General features: G+C 38.5%; 1 protein-coding gene across 2 annotated transcripts; it reads right to left on the reverse strand.

Moving 5' to 3' along the window:
• Window positions 1-4,555: 4,555 nt before the first annotated feature.
• LOC110057265 (allene oxide synthase-lipoxygenase protein-like) lies at window positions 4,556-14,845 on the reverse strand. 2 transcript variants are annotated; one of them, XM_089275780.1, is made up of 13 exons: window positions 14,620-14,845; window positions 14,294-14,375; window positions 13,070-13,273; window positions 12,125-12,251; window positions 11,565-11,793; window positions 10,954-11,086; window positions 9,985-10,100; window positions 8,774-9,218; window positions 7,925-8,043; window positions 7,294-7,400; window positions 6,567-6,672; window positions 6,093-6,308; window positions 4,556-5,258 (listed from the first exon to the last, which is right to left on the reverse strand). In XM_089275780.1, the coding sequence occupies exons 2-13, from the start codon at window positions 14,352-14,354 to the stop codon at window positions 5,028-5,030; spliced, it is 2,094 nt and encodes a 697-aa protein (XP_089131906.1). In that variant the 5' UTR covers window positions 14,355-14,375; window positions 14,620-14,845; the 3' UTR covers window positions 4,556-5,027. The 2 variants fall into 2 exon arrangements, with proteins under 2 accessions (XP_089131906.1, XP_089131900.1); XM_089275774.1 differs by having other exon boundaries at window positions 11,565-11,796.
• Between the last annotated feature and the right edge of the window lie 868 nt (window positions 14,846-15,713).

Raw genomic sequence — 15,713 nt, forward strand, 5'->3', positions numbered from 1 at the left:
TTGGGAACACCCCACATGTTGACAAAACGTATTAAATTTACTAGAAAAACAAATTCATAAACAAATCCCTGTCTAAATTGTTTTTGCAAACTCTCCAAAAGGACGACCGTTACTTTGTTACTTGAATGTTGATTTAATATGTTTATTCAATTGGTATTAACTCAGATCTAATTATCAGGTCTAATTACTGTGATCTATGTTGCTTAATATCTATCTCTAATTTCAGTGGCTACAAACAGTAATTTCTTTTTAAAGGAGCAGCTCCATCAAAAGCTACCAAAGCGCGAGATTCATTGTTGTCAGTTTAAACCCACTTATTTTCCACCTCATTACTTCAGAGATTGCCCACACACTTGTTGCGCTTGGATGGCTGGGTATTCTTTAAATACACAACACCCTGAGCATTCGTCGAGTAAGCTGCATGGGAAAGCATTAGCAAGAACACAGAAGCTGCCAATGCCAAGTTACGCGTATAAAAAATTAAAACTTGCCGTTATTTAGCTGAAGCGAGAGATTTTTAACAATTATTCCATGAGCGCACGTTAGAAATGAGATAGTAGATAGCCAACGAGGCGCGAAGCGCCGAGGTACCTATTACATCTCATATCAACCAAGCACAAGTCGAATAATCGTTTTATTAAAAATAAAAATAAAATAAAAGTAAAAATGTCTCCAAAGGTTTCGGGTACACTTACCATATTTGTAGAGCATGGTATAATGGATCATACACCATGATGGCTAAGCCAATGAAAACTCTTGAATTGCATTATTCGATGATCCAGTTTTTAATAATTAGAAAACAGAGCACATAAATGATAATCCAGCTTAGTATAAATTTACCATTAATGATCCTCTTTCGAGGCCTGGTCTGAGCTTCCACTAACGATACTACATTTAGGAAATAACACACTGGCTGTGGGTAAAATTTGGGTGGCAGGGAAGGAACACTGGGGCGTAGGGGCCCAGGAAGGGGGCCCTCCTGGGGGAGTACAGATCGGGTGGTACCGGGGGTAGCCACCCTAGAATAAAAGTTCCAGACCTGCCTCCAGGGGTGAGGCCCATATCCCACAGTCCCGGGGGACTGAGGGAACCAGGAGGGGGAGCCCCTCCTGGGGGGAGTACAGATCAGGTGGTACCGGGGGTAGCCACCTTGGAATAGGTAATTTCTCCGGACTTGTCTCCAGTGGGCTAGAGCCTTACTGTGGGGTAAAGTGCAGCTAATGGGTGCACTTCCCTGCCACCGTCCATTAATAACAAACAACAGAAAGTCACCAAAATACAGTCTCTGTTCATTGCACCCTGAATGATAAGGTCTAAGGCTTGCTAAGAGACAGATAACCGTAGCCTATAGCCATTAATGGTATAATAATTATTATTATTATTATTATTATTATTTTATAATAACAGGAGCTCCTGATAATAAGCAAATGATATCATAAGTATATACGGATAAATGTTTTTCTAAAAGTAGCGGAATAGTAATGTTCAGTATCTATACACGACATTCTGAATTGTAGAGTCAAAGCTTGCCCCCATTTTTTTTTTGGGGGGGGGGGGGAAAGACAGATTATTAGCCTTATTCATGGTGAACATTTCTATAGATCTAAATGATTTTGTTTATTCGCTTGAAGATGGTCCTAAAGCGTAGTATCAGAGGTTCAGATGTGTAGTGCAAAGGTCCCAGTCGTGGGAGGGTGGGAGGGTAAAAGAAAAAGCAGTGGATCGGCACAAACAAGAAGACTGAATACAACGAGGAGCGTGTGCTTGACTAGAGGTCAGGGGCATGAGGTGGACACGTGAGGGACATGGCTGGAACCATTGATACACTGTCTTTTACAATTGTAGATAACAGTGGCTTTACTTAGGAAATGAAAGGTTTGTTGTGATATCAAAAGGGGGTGATTGTTTTCAACTGGGAATCCCTGATGGACTTTGAGATCAGGAATTGGTGGCATGTCACCTATGTTAGTGGGATTTACTTATGAGCTTGACACGAGGTTCATAGTGTTACATGTCTCTGAAATAAAGTGTTACAATGCAGAATGTGTGTGCCTGTCTTTGAGATATTGTCTCTCAGGTCTCATTAACATCAGTTTATGGATGCCATAAACTCAAACTAGTCTTTTGTAAATCTGTTTATTTGATTGGCTCTGTTACAGTTTCCTACAGTACGCAGTAGACCGCTCCCTCTATGGGTTTACTGGCACAATAAACCCACGCTTGATGTAGGGGGAACGCGAGAAAAGTAATAGTTTTATGAACCCAAGTATTTTTTTTTTATTGCTTTTATGAAATAAGTTTGCCAAGAGAGGGAAATAAATTGTACTTTTGCGATCAAGTTCCTCATTCTTAGCAAATTCGTGAGATGACGCGGCAAACCAATCTCAGCGAGTGAAAGAATGAAAGCACACAGTCAGCTCCAACAAAAAAAAATTAGGTTGCATTAAGGTGGCTCCATAGGGTAATCATTTATGGCGTTGCGCGCAAGTGTTATGTTTTGAATGCTGTTTTTGCATTCGTTTTCACACCCACTCCTCTCAAACTTATTACTTGTAATAACCAGTGATTAAATAGTGTTTTGCTATCATCTCTGTTAAAATTTTGGGCTTTAGTCTTGAATTATGAAAACCCAAACAAATGTGTCTTTTACTGTTTTTATGGCTTTATTTGTGATTTTTTTGAATTTCGTTAGGTTAAATCTTCCAAATTTTTTACAGCACATCGCTTCCAGCGCGATACGAATTTTAAACACGATAAAAATAGAGTTTGGAAAGGCAGTTATTTCGATTTATTCACTGAATTTATGTCTTTTGCATAAAACCTGGTCTTTTAGATTTCCCTGGAAAACGAGCTCCGACTAAAGTAAAACATTTACTACCAATCTGCCAAATTTTACAGAATTTCACCGAAGGAAACGCAAGAAAATTCACTGTCAGGTTTGCTTTTTGTGCTCATGTTGACGTCACGATTTCCCTCGATAGAGCGCGTGCAGATTACCTGAGCTTTTGTCCTCAGCGCGGGTGCTATCGTAAAACTATAGGGGGCCACCTTAAGTTCATATTGTGACCAACATCCTGGTCCTGTTTTCCCTTGCAAATTTCAATGTATATGTTGAATAAAAAGACATTCGAGTTACTGATATCTTAGCCAGTGAAGTGAAAGCAGAAACTGTTTATTATGTTCTCGCTCAGAGCGTTCTGAGTTCTCTACTTCTCGCGTATGTACAGCTGCCATATCGGGTACCGTGTGTTAACTAGTACAATAGGTTTGAAAACTTTATTGACCGATCAGAGCGCGCATGGTATCTCACTTATTTTATAATAAACAACTAGATTATGAGCTCGAGATTTCGATCTTGTCATAGTTGACTCGGGCTGTGCCCTCGTCAACTATCACGCGTAGAAATCGAGAGCGAATAATCTAATTGTTTCAGTATAAATCTACTAGTCGTTCAAAACTTTACATAAATCCTCTTCACAGACACTTCGAAAACGCCAAGAAGCGGCCGTCATTTTGGAAACAAGGGTACACTGCTATGCTACTCACTATCTATCACAGAATAGAGAGTGAGTAGAGTAGCCAATCAGAGAACGACATTCGTGATAGAACGCTTGTGATAGAACGCTTATACTAACTGCTGATAGAAAACAGTTGCACACGTGATTGTACAAGTGATTTTTTCGACACGCATCAGTGCACATCGTACACAATGTTCGAAACCCTTTGAATTTCCTGATGTGACACAATAAAACAGTTCTTTTCTAGCATTACTTAGGAATTTTTCTGATGCAATGAGACTACGGTAATTTTATACTAAAACAATTAGACTACTCGCTTTCGTTTTCTACGAGTAGAAAACGTGGCCCTGCAGTTAATTGGTTCACGCTTCATCATCCAATGAATTAGAACCAATCAGATTACTTCTTTGACTACGTCGGGAAACAACTTGAGCAAGCCTTGAACCTCAAAGCAGTTTCTCCCTGAACGTTAGATGGGGAATATATTTGTTATAAAATGTAAAATAACAATATACAGACAAAATTCTGAGTTAAATTTGGAGATAAGCTAGCAGCAAATGCTGAGGCACTTCTTTTAGTCTCGTGAGAAGCGCGCTTCACCGATCGAGCTAATGAAGTACTATGTCTACTATGGAAATTCTGCGTCGATATCAATTTAATTTGGAAATGTATAAGTTTATAAACTATGGTGGTAGCTCCAAATGCAGGAACTGAATATATTGAAGAGTAACCTTTGGGTTTATCTTTAGAAAATTTCTTCTAGTATCTAGTTTTGAGTGTTTTAGACCAATAGGGCCTTGAAATATTTCACGGATTAGAGGGGGACTATTAAGTGGGTGTCTAACTTCCCAGACGGATGCACGTCACTGATATTGGCTGGCAAAGTTTCTGCTGAACAATAGGTTATGGTTCAAATCTGGCGCTCGCAGCCTACGGAAAGTACTGTCATCACATTGAGACAACGGCAATCACGTAAGTTCAAAGCCCACTTCTAGCGGGTGGTATTCGCAAACACAGCACACAAAGAGACTCAATCGCACAAGTATGAAGAAAGATCTTTTTTCGAATTCCAAACAACTCTGTTGTCCCTGCAAAAATCCTTTCACCGCATAAATATATATCCCTTTATATCATAGTTAAGACCCTAAGATCACTTTAATGTAGTTAATCGGTTACGGTGGAATAGCTGTTATGGGTTTACCAGCTTCATGGGCTGCTCCGCGAAACAAAAAGAAATAAAAAATCTAAACGAACATGGTTTTGCACTTCTTAGAATAACAGTTTGTTGTTTCTTATATTTTTGTCCCTGGAAAATAATTTGAAAACGGAGTTTTTCAAAGTGGCCCTATATAAAGCAAACGAAAAAAAAGCTGTCCTCCGCTTCAGGTATGCATTCATTGGCCTCGGATCCAATGTGCTGGTCCTTAATTTATCAACCAAGTACAATGTTCCAGTTTTATCGTTGTCCTCTTTTCTTCAATAGCGCTCCTAATTTGGTCATAAGGCATATCATGTGCTAGCACTGTTAGTGACGTATTCGGGTAAGAGGTAAGGATATGGCAAAAATCCCTCGTCCACTCGTTTTTCATTTTCTTTCATCATCTGTTCGGTTACTGTCTTCAGCTCGTCGTGAAACCTTTCTATTAATTCTTTTGCTTTCTTGCCCTCGATTTTAGATGAGTAATCGAATAACTGATCCAGATGAATTCCTGCCAGGTTAGAACTAAGTTCCGCTATTTCCTGTTGATGAAAATAAGATGGTAGAAAAAGATTTCTAACGGTTAATTTCTGCACAAAATCACATAAATAAACGAAGACAAACAGTATTGGAAAAGCTTTCTAGTTGTCTTAGAACCTCTAACCTTGTGGGAAAGTTACATAAAGTGAATGAAAGTGAAAGAAACAGACGAACAAGATATCTGGGGGACAAATATTAAGGCAAGGTCTAGACTAAACTGCTATATCTCCAAAAAAACATATTTGCCTTTTTTATAGCCCCGAGGCATCTAAATGATATCGAAGAACGCCCGGTGCATTAAATACAGAGAAAAAAATAATAGCTTCCGTCGTGATTGTCTCAGTATTGACTACGGAGAGGGAAGGAGGGGGGTCATTGACTACTGGACGATCATTGTTCGCTAACAAGTAATGAAATTCAGTTTACATTTGAAGTTGTCCTTCAGTAGCATTTCGGAATAGCTAAATATATTGGTTCAATTGAGGCCTTGAGCTACTGTCATTCGCGTCACCTACACCACTGTTATATCACGCACTATGGAATATTTTCTTTCACTCCCTGATAAAGCCGTAGAACGGCGAAAGCTTGGAATTAAAATACAGTACCTCAAGGCCTCAATTGAATCAATATATTGAAATTCAGTTTCTTTTGTTATTTAGACAAATTGTTCATCAGAACTTTACAAAGTGATTATTTTCTCGGAACAATAACGCGTCACTCAAGTTCTGATGGAATCTAAAGACTTTTAATAACTGTCGCTAACCCATGCAATAAACAGCACATACATACACTTTTCTTCATTTAAATCTTTCAAAAAAATTAAATCACCGCCTTACCAGTGCTACAGCCTTGTTTCCGAACATCAAATTAGAGAAGGTGGCAGTGCCATTACTGTCAGCAAACAGCCTGTGTGGTGCATTAGGTACAAAGCCTCCATATTCCAAGATAGGGTAAGTAGTGGCAGCGTGCTGACCAGTGAACGCCCACAGTAGAGTGGTCAGCACCTTGCTTAAAGAGGCTTTCGTTTCTATGGTGGCTGGGAATTTCTTCACCTACAATGAAGCGACCGTGTGATCGTTATTTAATATCAATTTAATTTAAATATGATATCAAACGCTGCCCATATTTCTCAGTTTCTTGAGTGTCTGGCTCGAAACCTGTAAGAAGTTTTTTGATGCAGGGGTCCCGAAACAGATTTCAAAGGATGCGGCGCAAGCATACATAATTATGTCCCACTTTGCTCCTTCAATGATAAGACTTTATTTATAATAAATACAATGATAGCTGCTACTTTCTATGCTCCTTCTTACCATCCCCAGTCCCCCAAAGTCTCCCTGTTTACCATCAGCTGACAGTTCATTAACTAACTCTTGCAACTCGTTATCAGCTACGACCTCTTCGTCATCTTCATAATACCTGCAAAATTCACATAACAGCGATCGTATCTATGAGTACCTTACATTATATGAATGCCACAGTCAATCAATTTATTACACTTCTTCGGGCTAGAATATCATCGAACAACCCGGAAAGATTTTGCAAAAAATGTTGTATTAGAAACTCTGTCTGGTATACTCTCCAAGGATCTAGAATATCTGCAAGTTATCAAATAATTGAAAATATGATAACAAGAAATATTAAAATTAACGTAGTTTGACGTTTCGATGCGTCAAGCATCATTACTAAGAACAAAAAATTGTATATTGGCATATACAATTTTTCATTCTTGATAATGATGCTTAATGCGTCGAAACGTCAAACTACGTTTATTTTAAGATTTTGTCTTAAATGCTTTTAGCAAGCAACTGACCATCCGTTAATATTATATAGAATAGTTAATTATGTAGATATTTAAACAGAACGTATCAAGATTGGCCAACTTGGCGAGAAACGTAAGCACAGCCAGATAATATTAACAACAAGTGATAATATTCAAGTGAGTGACTACTGTCTTTGTAGTAACACCATTTGGCTCCTTTACCAAGCACGTGGTAAATATCTCATGTAAATGAAGTTAATAATTGTTGGGTGACATACGCATCAATGAAAGCGTCAGCAAACTCGTTGAGTTTGTGATACAAGAGCTTTCCGTCATCTCGGTAAGGATAGTATGGAAGTTTCTCTGTGTCATCAACTCCTCGTTTCTGTTTGAAGGTAAAATTCATACCAGTTAGCAGGAAGCAATAGGCAATATTTCAATTCCCCCCCCCCCCCCCCACACCCCCGGGTGAGATGCTAGTCCATAGAAGGGTTAAAACCCAACGTAAAATTTTTCGGTACCGCATTTATACCCCTGGGTGGAGGGCGGCCCCGTGAGAGTAAAATGTCTTGTTGAAGAGCAGAACGCAATGACCCCGACCAGGGCTCGAACCCGAACCGCTCGATCCGGAGTTCAACGCGCTTACCGTTACGCCACAGCGCCTCCATTCTTAGGACAGTACCGGCCTAAATTTTGATAAGTAAAAACTTTGACAGTTACTAAAGAAGTCAAGTTTTCATATTAATTATATCGCATTATCTTGCTTACACTGCATTCACAATTGCAATGCATAATATGTGCAACAACTGGCGTATTGAGAATTAATGAATGAGTTTAAAGTCTAGCGTAAAGGTATAACTCTTGCAATTATATGAATTGTGTTTGTCAATCAAACGGAATTTAACCAACCTTTAAGTCTTCCAATAAATCTAGATCTTGGAATGACATTCGCTGGTATTCTTTATTCACAAGTTCAAGAGCGCTAGAATAGTCAATGCTAAGAACCTTGTAAATTGGAGCACTTCTACCTGTTAGAGAAAAATAAATTCGAATCAAATCATTCCTTATCGAGAAGATATATTACAAAGAGAGGAACAAAGAATGAAACATTAAAGACATCCTTATTAGTATCGCTCAAAGTTTGGCCATATCCGATTTTGTACATTCTCCCACACCTTCCTCCTATCTTCCTGTTGTGAAGGGCAAAACAATAATGAGTCACTGCCTCATCTTTGTATTAAATATCACTAAGAAATTTTACAGTCCAAATAGAATAATGTAGAGTGCAAGTGGAAGTTAAACAAAGTGCTATCAAGGGAAATCTAACTATTCTCTTTCAAATGACTCATTCTCACTTCGTTTTCAAGGCCCCAAATTATTTAATTCTCTTAGCACTGAAATCCAAAATGCCTCTAGCATTGCTGTTCTCTTAAGTCATCTTTCTTGGTATAGCATAAGTATTTTTTAGCTCTCTTAGTGTGCTTTTTTCGTGCTTTCTTTGCTTTTGCGCATTCAAGCGTTCAGCTTTGCTTAACTACTTCTTATCCTAAATTATGATTATTTTTTGTGCCGATGACAGAATTTTTATTCTTTCTAAGTCTTAGGCATCTTTAAGGCAGTCCTTTACATAAGCCTTATTGGCTTCCCTAGGCTTCCTTGCCTTTTTAATTGATGTTATGTAAATATACTTTTAAAGGACAAAAAAATAAAGCAAACAAAGCAAAAAAATTGCCTGTAAACAAAGCAAAACACCATTACCGAACAACTTGATCTCAAATAACTTGTTTGTTTCCAGAGCTGCTCGGCAGTGCTGCCGAATGAGCTGATAAATTGGATGATACTCCGAGAAGTATTTCTCTACCAAAGTGCAGGGCGCATCCAAGTATAGATGAACTTTGAGTCGCTTTCTTATTAGGTGTAGAGAATTGAAATCTGCTCTTTGTACGAATGACTTGGCTAGGAACCAGTCCTTCCCGTCTATTGGAGTGTGGACTTTGGAGTCTGGTGTGGAGTCCATTTGAATAGCGACGGGATTTAGGCGTTTTATTCCAAGCTCTGCTTCTACGACAGCAAAGAAAGCTATCGGCGAAGTCATTTGTAAAACAGTGTGGTTGAATTTGACGTCACGTAGTAAAGCCTCTGGCATCTTAACACCGTCAAGTTCAGGATAAATGTTGACATAAATATCGCCATTGTCGATAGCCTATGAGACAATCAATCAAGCAAGCACGTAAACCACCAGTAATTATATCAGTATATTGATAAATGGATCAATCATTCTCAAAGTATAACTATCATTGGCAGCTAATCAATCTTAATTTATTGTTTATTCAGTAGACATAATAAAATTGTAGTTGTCCGACGGGCGGTACGTTTCGATGTTGTTGACGTCATTGTCGAAGAATTAGCAAACAAAGAACAACTTATGGTTAGATTGATGTAATACTTTTCAGTTGTGCTTAATTCAGCAAAGCAAGCAAACTTAAGACTAAGAAATCACAGCGCAAGATGACTGAGTTCTGGTTGTGTTCAGTGCATGACTCTCGAGAACGAGGTCGATACATTTGTATCTCATGTACGAGTAATGAAGTGTCAATCACTCACAGTTCAATTAAACCCCAAAAATTAACTGTACAATGTACGACTAGGTTGATATTGATTTGCCTAAGAAATTAACAAATAAACGGACAAACCTAGAAAGAAGCAAATAAATAGACAATTGAATCCGATTGTGCTAAATATGATCAGTTTGTATGGTCAAGAAGCCAGGACGGGTGAAAGTGGTGTTTTGTCGAAACAGAACAGTAACAAGGAACGTAGTTACCAGTAAGGATGACAAGTAGGTTTATTTACCTTACATTATAGAAGTTTAGTTGTTACAAGTGACCGAGCTAGCGCTGTTCAGCGCTGCCATCAATCACTTGCCTTTTTGTCATTTGTTACTTACAAAACATGGTTAAAACTGTTACCTGCTCAAGAGTTATTCCCTCTTTCTTGGCAAAAGCCGTTTTAAAAACCTCATCCCAGTCAAAGTGTTTATTCAGTTTGTTTTCAAGAAGAGACTTCCATTCAATACCATTACTCCCTGATGATGAAATCGGTAATGGTAAGAACTTTGATAGACCATACAATAGACCATTCAAACAGCTTTGGATCTATTCAAGCGGTTTATATAACTTATACAAGCCAACATATATCTAACTAAATTCGCAAAAACATACTCGCATTGACTCAAAGACAGTCCCAGCGGCCAGAAGTCCTCTGACCCCCCCCCCCTCCCCTGGCTAGAAGATTGGCCCCTCTCGCATGCACGTGGCATGGACCACTCCAGCAGGGTGCCATGTCAATGCAGAAGCCTCAAACAAGGTCAAACGACTGAGTAAAATACCCAGAAACACAGTCAATAGCAAACTTATTTAACACTGAAAACACAAAGTCTAGCTGGTTGGGGGTGTTAGTACAAAACACCCTCCCCTCCCCCCTGCTTTTGACAGCTGGCCGCCAGCAAGTTACCAACAGATAGGCCAGTCATTGGGCCATGTGCCCAGCCTGGCCTTGACGGAGCCCCCCCCCCCCCCCCCCCCTGGGTTTAAAGTCGCTGGCTTAGCCTGGATCCGGGCGAAGCCCGAATCCAGGCGAAAACCTAGCGGGCATGTTTTTGCGAATTCGCTCAGATATATTCAGAAGTATTCCACGATATTTTTTGTCCGTTAATTCGTGGCCATGATGGCCTCTGATAAATTTTGTCAAAATGCCCGTCGTATGTCCCTGTTTATAGCTGTTACTAAAAGTGTCCTCTGTTGGTTTTTGGTTTCAGTATAGTCGGCTAGAAATGGAAACGCCATCATTTCTACTAAAATAGGTAATTATATTCTAGTTTTGACAGTGTCCTTTTTCCATTGTCGGACTCTTAAAATTTTTTCATCATGTTGATTTACCTTCTTTATTTGTTACACGCCACAGTTGATATGGATTAACGCCTGCAACCCGCTGATCTGCAAAACAGCGGTCTTTGAAAAAGTTCTCTTCGATGGCTGGCACAAGTCTTAAAGCACTCATGGCACTCCTTTTCTATAACGAAATGTAAAATGAATCATATTAAAGGCACTGAACGTAAGACTGAACGTAAGACTACCTGCATAATACCTCACGCCTCCGCCAAATTTTTTAGCGCATTTGGTAAAATACTGCGTTAGTATGGGGCTGTACACGAATTTGTCAGAATTGTCAAATGGAACATCACAGTCGATATGAGAGGATGCTTAATAACGATGACAGCTCTGGTTTCAGAGAGGCTTAGAAAAAAGCTATTAAAAATCGGTGTATTGTTTGTAGGACGTTCTTTCCAAAAAAAGACGGCCCCTTGTTATCTTAAATGTTGTTACAATCCTACTGAAAATTCCATCGTTATAGACACTGCAACATCAAATGTTGAAGATAATGAATTTGTAAATTACCTTAGCAACGTCTGCGAATAATTACTGATTAAATAATGATTAAAAGAAATCGAGTGTATACTGAATTATTATATTGCTTTAGTTAATGATACCCTGTGTTCTTTGTAGAAAGTCTCAAATACCACGGCAAAATCAATCAATGTTGGCGTTTCATGAAAGCGAGGATCTTTTAGGGTGAAGTGTGACTCCAGATCTTTGTTAACATCAGCGTTATCTGTCATTTTCATGTACCACTCTATAGTGAAAGGATCTGTGGAAGCACTCTGGACAAAACTTGCTGCTCCTTTTTTCGACAACGTTGGTACCATCAAGTCTTCTGATCTACTTAAAGAAATCAAAATGAAACATATCCTTTCACGATTGCATGCAGCCCGTCTAGCTACCTTGGAAAAGTTTTTTAAAAGGCCAGAGAAAATAGCTTTCACCACAACTGAACATTTCATGCGCTGTTTTAACGTGATGTTTCCACTTGTCAGCTGACGCATCAAAGTTAGCAGCTTGTTTAGAAACCAATTGCAATGTAATTACTTTACAGTATGAGTAGTTGAAATTTTCACGCTTGTTTAAATAAATATCAAGAATCATTCTTTCAGTGGCATGATAAAGACTAGCTTATTTATGTTGGAGCAATTGTGTCAGTGTAATGACTTACTTTGAGTAGCGATTGTCTTTAAAAGAAGTCAAGCGGATAAGTGTTTTCTTTATCTGTCTGCTGAGTTCTCGTTTCACAAGACACTGAGGAGACGAGAAGCGAGGAAGGCTTATCCGACACTTAAGTTCTGCAAAAATGAAAGGTGAAACAATTCACGGTTTTTGAACCGGAGTGTCAATATTCCTTTTTATTTCGCCTCCAGAAGATGATAAGATATAAATTAATACACGATATCATGAAAGAGTTTAATTTAATTAACTACAAGCAGCCCCGGCATTATGAGATCACTTTAGAAATAATTTTCGAACTTCTCCAAAACAAAAATTAAGAACACTAACCCACATGTAGATTACAATGAGTTGGTTCATTGGCTGTTCCCCATTGGTCTCGAGTGTAGGGCAATCATTGGGCAGGACTGAGTAAACTCGTTGGGAACGCGAAGGGAATTATGGGAAAGAAGAACAGTAGAGGGAAGCAGAGACTCTTTATTCCTCCACCCCATCACCTATCGTACTCGCACCAGTACTTCCCTCGTTATAATTTTACATTCAATGGAACTATCAAAAGACAACTAGGGTCAACACTGTTACATTGTAGCGACCGTAGCATAGACCATAGGTGCTTAACATTGAATCTTTCGGGGTACGAAAGCTGACCAAAAGAGTGTTGAATAATCTTTCAGACAAAAATCCGAAAACGTTTACCATTACTTGTATTAAAGAAAACAAATTGTTTCGGTTCGCTAAAGGCTTTAAAAGGCCCCCATACGGGCCTCTGAGAGATACTAATATTGGAAGATGTCTTGATGACTCCAAATCTAGAGATGATAAGAGTTTTGAACACTTTTCATACCCTCCTGCCCAGGTACATTTGGCACACGTTACTTTATCTACCATGCATGGACTGACTTAGAAATACTATGACTGCTACCAGGAACATACATACCATTACATGTTATTCCACCGAAATCATCGGCGCATTGGCATTGATATCCATCAATAAGATTATAGTTTTGTACACAGATTCCTCCATTTTGGCACGGGTTTGGCTCGCATTTATTTTCTTCTACATTCTTTATCATTGGAACAGTAGACTCGGACGATTCTTTAACGCCGCTACCAGGTACATCTCCACTAACGCCGTCATATTCTGAGAAAAGCCAAAGGAAAAAAAAGTTTGTGAGGTATCCGTATGCAACATCTTGGTTCATTTTCTTTTAGAGATTGTTCAGAAACATACCTAGAAGAAGAATATCTTTAGGACCTATTTATGGCTTGCATTCGGCTTGGAGTGATTACAGCTAGTAATTACAGTGTCATAATTAATAGGCCGAATTATTTTGTTGCATCGATTGATTTGTGACTGCACGGTCCTTATTATGTATGTACGTATGCGTGTATGTATGTGTGTATGAATCTAGTAATTAAAATGGTTATTGTATCCTTAGATGATTAGATACTTAGCAATCAGGTTCTAGCCTGACTAGTGTGTCAGTACCTATGTACATGTTACTCAGGTATCTCTTTAGCCTTGTCGCCAAGAGAAAAACTGGAATTGAAATGTAGCTACAAACCCCGTCACCAGTATTGCGTGTCATTCCATTATGATGTAACCAGCTCTCTTATTTTCTACTTAAGATAGTTTTAATTAAGTGTAGCCTGGTGAAACAGGGCTTTCGGAGGTAAGAGTGACATTTGTCTCCAAGTCTTTCCCAGCCCAAAGCTTTCCGGCTTCTTGGCGCTTCCTTGCAAGAGAACCACTGCATTGCTATTGCCGGATGTATTTACTATAGCTTGTATTAACGCTAGCTAACAACTTGATCAAGTTTTAAAACGTCCGTTTTTACCTTTGGAAATATCAGAAATATAAGTTGATATCCTAAGTCGATCAACAGCAGCTGCAGATTTTAAATGCTGTAGATTTTATGAATGTGTTGTATTGTATGTAACTCCGAAGAATTCTGTCATACTTGTCACAAGATACATACTACTTAAAAATCAAGCAAGTTGATCAAACAGTAGTTGCTAGAACGCCGATAATTTCTGCTCTTCAAATGTTACCCTCAAAACAGTCTGAAAATTGGGAAAAAAACGCTTATAAAGAGCTTTTAAAAGACTTTTAAGTACAATAAGTCTCTAGTCAAAACGATGCTTTAAAATAAAAACTTACCTGCTTTACTGCTATGACAGAGAACAATTAGAGCCACAAGAACTACGGGTGCCTTCATCATGACCGGCAAACCACAAGGGCTCTGGAAAAAAAACAGTTACAAAACGAACACAACTTTAACTTAAAGGTTAACACTTCTCATTACAAAATCATTTTATAGAAGTCTATGCCTTGCAAGTTTAGCTTCTGTCAAATAAAATAATCACTGCTATTCACATAACATCTCATAAAATTACTTCATCACGAATTTGCCACCGATTTTTGAAAATATTTACGGCTTTTTGGCCACTTCAGTCGACTGATTATCGAGCAGTGTGATAACGTACCGTAAACACTCCAAAAGGTGGCTAAAATTACGTATTTTCCTGCCGATGGATGTTCCGACAAGTCGAAGCAGAATTAGTAATCGAGACTGCACTTGATAAACGGAAGTGATCAGTAACTTGTTAATGTTTTATTGGGTCTGTCAACTATGCTAAGGTGTTTGATTTTGAACAATAAGGATACCATGAACTTTATGATGCTCTACAGTTAACTCCCAAAACTATGAAAATCAGTAGAATTGTAAACACAGGAAATATACATCTCGAACAGTGGTAGATCTAGGAAAGGGGTCCAGGGGGCCCGGACCCCCCTTATTTTGGGGCAAAAAGAAGAAGAAATCACAGAAGGAAGAAAAGCCGGCAGGGCAAGCAAAACAACCCCCTCCCCCTCCCCCTCCCTTAGCTCAAGGTCTGGATCCGCCACAGTCAAAGATTTATCGAGTATTACAGAATTTGTGTTTGACAGTGTGACGAAATTTGGACGTGACTTTTTTCTTCATACTGTCAGTGTCGGAAAAAGAAAAACAGCGCTAAGAAGTAGTCCTCTTTTATTTTCTTAATTTTTAGCTTCCTATTTTTCTGTTGTTTTGTTTTGTTGCTGGTCGAGCGTATTTCTAACAACTCAGAATTATGATGTCATGTTGGTCGCGTATGGAAATATATACAAAAAGAGTGAAAAAAGAGTGCGAAAAAAAATGAAAAACTAGAATACAATATAATTGTGAAAAAAGCTAAAAGAATGTAAGTGACATGTAAATTACAATGAAAAGAAATATTGTCTAGGCAACTGGTTTGACATTCTTTTTAGCTTTTTTCACACTTATATTGTACTTTAGTTTTAATTTTTTTTCGCACTCTTTTTGTATATAAGCTTATATATTTCCATCTGCGCAGCAACATTTCAAGTTATTCGTTAAAGGCTATTGGCTGATGGTCGAAAGCTTATGTTTTTAAATCTTTTCAACCAGAGAACGTTTTTACTTCTTTTGAAATAGGTGTTATCCTTGTCATAACTCTATTTTTACTAGTATACCATACTATTTAAATATGTGCCATTTGTCGGTAGAAGGTCCGCATCGCAGAAAACCTTTCCAGAG

Source organism: Orbicella faveolata, unplaced genomic scaffold (genome assembly GCF_042242905.1).
Source record: "Orbicella faveolata isolate gen_17 unplaced genomic scaffold, um_ofav_v1 contig_1, whole genome shotgun sequence".
Classification (NCBI taxonomy): Eukaryota; Metazoa; Cnidaria; class Anthozoa; order Scleractinia; family Merulinidae; genus Orbicella; species Orbicella faveolata.